Raw genomic sequence first — 4,693 nt, 5'->3', positions numbered from 1 at the left:
AAAATTAAAATGATACAGAATTTCTCTAATTATTTCTTAATGGCTGAAACCTCTTCTAGAATACTGTCTAGTGCCAATAGAAAGGAAAAGCATCCACACTCAAGAAAACAGCATGTTAAGTTTCTGTTAATCTCTTTCTTTTCCTTTTAATATTGTTTGCATCAGTATCTACTAGTGTGTGTGTGTGTGTTTCTGATACCAGGAATCGAACTCAGGACCTTAAGCAGGCCAGGCAGGCACTTATGATGCTAAACTGTCTCCTGGGCCCTCTACTGTTGATAATTTGTAGCTGACAAGGAGAAAGCAGTGTGATGTATTAAAACAGTAAAACTATGGAAACAACTCCACAAATTGTGCTGGCTGTATGTAGTTTTCTGCAGAGAACAAATGAGAAGACTTTTTTAAAGACTTGATTAGAAACTATTATTAGTAATACTAAAACAATGAATCTAACCTAAAAATAGAAATTTTTTTTCCTAGTTGAAGAATATGGGATTAATATTTAAAATTAAGTTTAAAAAAGAAAATTAAATTTGTTTCCTGTTTCTACATTAAGTAGTAATCAGTGCAGTAACTGATACATAATTAGATCATCTGTTAACCCAAACTTTTCCTTAATTTGCAAAAAGTATACTTAAAAATGTTTTTAAAAGATTCTTATCTCTCCCAAAGGTGATCACTGATAATAACAAATTAATTATATATTTTCTCTTTGTCCCCTTCATTAAATGATACAGATATATTTGCCAAACTAATAAGGGCCATAGGTAGGAACAGTCATTTTGAAACTGTGAAAGTTATCTCTGGTAATATTAATTTAATCGTGGTATGTAGAGATCTTTTCTTGAGTAAGAAGTTCTGTCTTTGAGGAAATCATACAAAATGCAATTCATTTTTTAAATGCTTTTACTTCTAGTTAATAATTTTAACGCATCATTGTGTATGTAACAAATTGTCTTCTGCTTTTTCTCTAGCATTAAAACTTCCTTTTGGTAAAACAACAGTGATGCATTTGGTGGCCAGAGAGACATTGCCAGAGCCAAACTCTCAAGGTAAGCCATACACTGAAGAAATGTCTCATTTGAGCCACAAAGACAGGCATTCAAAAATGGCTGGGATTTTCTTGGCTTTTCTGAAGGAGGGGAAGTTCTCATACTTTATGAAAAGAGCTTGCCAAGCAAACAGTAAGACATTTTTGGACTATGCTAACATTAAAAGAGAATTTATTAACAGCCATTTAATTTTAAAAAATGCAAAAAGTACAAAAATTATTATTATACTTTGGTGCCCCTGTTCTAGTGTTCTTACACTTTTCTTCTTTGTCTAGGTCAAAGGAACCGTGAAAAGACTGGAGAGAGTAATTGCTGTGTAATCCTGTAAACACTGTCTGCCTAGTGTGGTGTGATGCAGTCTTTGTCTTTCATGCTGCTGGGACACAAGAGACCCATCATAGCTTCAGAAACCTTTAGGAACAGTCTGCCTGCAAATCCATGGAACCAAATTGTCACCTTAACACTCATCTTTTCTCATGAAAGTAAAAAGAACCAAGAACAATTTTCACCATCAGTTTTTATTTCTTAAATTTGTCTATGTTGAACAGTTTTAAAATATATTGGTTTTTGAATGCAGTCAATCTCCAGGGGAAAAGTTTAACAAGTTATCTTTCATTGTAGAAATGATTTGCTGCAACAAAAATTTTCATCACCAGAACTAACAAGTATTCCAAACACAATTTGCACTAAAAAATGATTGACATCATTTTCCTCATCAGCAGAATTTATATCAGTTTATGGTACCTAGAAACACTCATACAGTTCCACACTGGAAGACACTCAGCAGTTAATGAAGTTAATTACTGGGCCAACTTGAGAGGAAAAAATGGAAAAGAAACTAAATGTTGATTGAATTCTACCAAAGTCAGTCACGGTCGTTGTACTGGCACAGAATATTAAACTAAGTGTGACTATTTTCACTGCAACAAATGAAAAAAAAAAAATGTGCCTGTTGTTTAAAGCACTCAGTAGAGGGCTGATGAAACTAATTTTTTTCGTTTAACCCATGCACTCTTAGGGCCTGCTGTTGCTGAGTGCTTGTTCAGACAGCACAAGGGAGGGGTGAGAGTGCATTTCCTAGCCTTAATGTGGGAGGGTGCGAGGCGCACAGAGGTTTTCATTCTCATGCAGAAATAGTAGAAAACCTCATTGACTGATCAATTTTACTTATTTGAATACCAGAAAATTGGACGTTTCCATATTTACATCTCATCTCTATCTGTGTCCAATGTTATACGCATTAGAGAGTTCAGATGAATTCTCAAAATTACAAAAATAAATCTCAGTACTAATTTTATTTCTTTATATAGTTTGCATTTCATATTCGTGCTTGCAGTTGTATGAAAATCAAAAAAGCTGATTTTTTTTTAAAGGCATACATGATGAAAGATGCCACTCTTATTTTATACCAGTAATTTAAAGGTTGATATGCTAAAAACAATTTGCACAGCATTAAAGCATGAACTAGTTTCATCTAAACCTGTAAAAAAAATGAAAGATTTTATATTTTTTTTTCACTAGGAAAAAATATTCCTGGATGAAATTACAAATATGTGTAGAATATATTTAATAAAAAAACTTATAAAATACCTAACTATAGAACTCACATATAGATTGGCGTGTAGTATATAGAACAGTATTCCATATAAATAACTTTAGTCTTTTTAAAAATGAAGTTGCAGGCTGACATTATGTTCTGTATTTCGTAAGTGTTCATGACCCTTCTAAGCATTAAATGTAAATGATTTCAAATGGTTAGCTTTCTTTAAATGCAGTCATGTTATTTTATTCATTGTTAATGCTTTGATGAGAAGGCTTTATATGCAGTAGAGCTACAAAAATATTGTTCATACTGATCAAAATTAAATTTGTATAGAGCAGAGTTTTAAAATGAATGTAAATAGCACTAAACACGTTCTTTCTGCAACCTGTACTTAGAGATTCTTTCTGTAAACTAAATAAAAAAAGATATCGTAGTGCATTTTGGTGATGACTTTAAAGGCCTTGATTAAGTCAGTATTGTTTGAGCACTGTCTCATGTTTAAAATGTTTTCTACTTTCTGAATCTTTTAAAGTTCATTTAATTAATATTCTCTTTGATTTGGGAATATTCCCTATGTATCTTTGATATTTAACCTGGTTAATTTGTGCTTAGTCACAACAGTGAATAGAAATATGTAGTCTCTGTTATTGCTACAATGTTATTTCAAGAAATGTTAAATATTTATATGCTTTGTTGACTGATTCAAATGTGGGTTCTGTTAGTGTTGACTGAAAAGGAATCTGGTAGTTACTTAATTGGGCTATTAGCCTTTGTGGCTTTATTCTTCTTTTGTCATACAAAGCACTGGTAATTACTTTTAATACTTATTTTGATTCTAATTACTCATGAGTTTTTCCAAAGTTAAAAGACTATCAGTTAATTATGATTGCATTTTTATGATAGCTAAAAATATTCCCTATTGGTTTTCAGTGCATTTCCATTTTTCATATGTTTCCCTTTCGTAAGACCAAGAGTTTTCTCAGTGGGATAAACTGGTTCTGGTAGAAAAAGAATTATGTCACTTCATAACTAATATGGTGGTTGTAAGACAAGATAAAAAGAAAATAAAAATAACAGTAAAATTATATACTGAAAACACCAAAAATTTACATGCCTTAATAGTGTATACATGAAAGTACTTAACTGTCCTTTAAAAACACTTCTTTGGACTGCCTGATGGTTAAAATATGATTGATTATATCCAGGACTACTGTTGACGATTCCTCTGCCATAAATAGCAGTTCACTTACCTAAAAGTGAGAGCTGCACAGACCCAGTAATATAAATAAAGCTTGAATTATGGGCCTCTATCCCTGCCCAGTGCTTGGTATCTAACTCATCTCAGACTTCAGGTGTTCTAGAGAAGGCAAAGGTTTTCTTTTTTGAAGACTCAGCATGTGTCCCTAATCTGAACTATTTGCTTTGTCTTCAGGCTGAGTTGTATCTTATCATGAAATCTAGAGTATCTAACATCATGACATTAAATGAGCTTTTCTCATAACAAACATCTATCTTTAGTTTTATGAAGTCATTTTCACCACTGTTACAGTGATTTCTGTTAGCTAGTTGTGGTAACAATGTTTCATGTGAAAGGAAATGGAAACTTTCTTCATTTGTTGTAGAATATTTCTCTTTTACATAACTTCCATTCATAACTTTGTTGTGTCTTTCTGATCTTTATCTCTGTTCATTTTGTTTTCCTTTGTCCAGTTTATTCTTCAATAACCTTCAACATGGTACCAGTCCTTACTCTCTTACAGTTTACCAAAGCCAAAGAGAAGTAACTAACCAACGTTTAATACACATTGGTGACTGGTGCAGGTTTTGTTTTTTTTCCATTATTGTTTTGTAATGCACTCTTTTGTTAGCCAGGGTGATTGAATGGGAAGAAGGCTTGAAAGAGCATGTCTGAAATGAAACTTCAGCTTCTGGCATGTACCAAGCACCGTTTCCACACCCAGGAGGGCATTGTTATTGGACATGGCAGTAGGTGCTGAAGGCTGACTCCCACCATGTCCTGTACCCAGTGTGTCCTGTACCCAGCAGGCTTTCTTCAGAAGTCTTTAGTGCTTGTGGCCTTCTTACACCCAAAAGAACT

The 4,693-nt window shown here is 33.1% G+C and overlaps 1 protein-coding gene across 1 annotated transcript in view; it reads left to right on the top strand.

Annotated features, from left to right (window-relative positions):
* Ubl3 (ubiquitin like 3) overlaps positions 1–3,032 on the top strand; it is a 91,890-nt gene extending 88,858 nt beyond the window's left edge. Inside the window, exons 4-5 of the mRNA XM_004631057.2 lie at positions 975–1,052; positions 1,328–3,032. Of these exons, the coding sequence (XP_004631114.1) occupies positions 975–1,052; positions 1,328–1,380 (131 nt within the window). The 3' untranslated portion in view covers positions 1,381–3,032. The remainder of the gene's footprint in view (positions 1–974; positions 1,053–1,327) is intronic.
* The last annotated feature ends 1,661 nt before the right edge of the window (positions 3,033–4,693 follow it).

Source organism: Octodon degus, unplaced genomic scaffold, assembly GCF_000260255.1.
Source record: "Octodon degus isolate 3935 unplaced genomic scaffold, OctDeg1.0 scaffold00038, whole genome shotgun sequence".
NCBI lineage: Eukaryota > Metazoa > Chordata > Mammalia > Rodentia > Octodontidae > Octodon > Octodon degus.
This window is presented reverse-complemented; position numbering and strand designations above follow the sequence as displayed.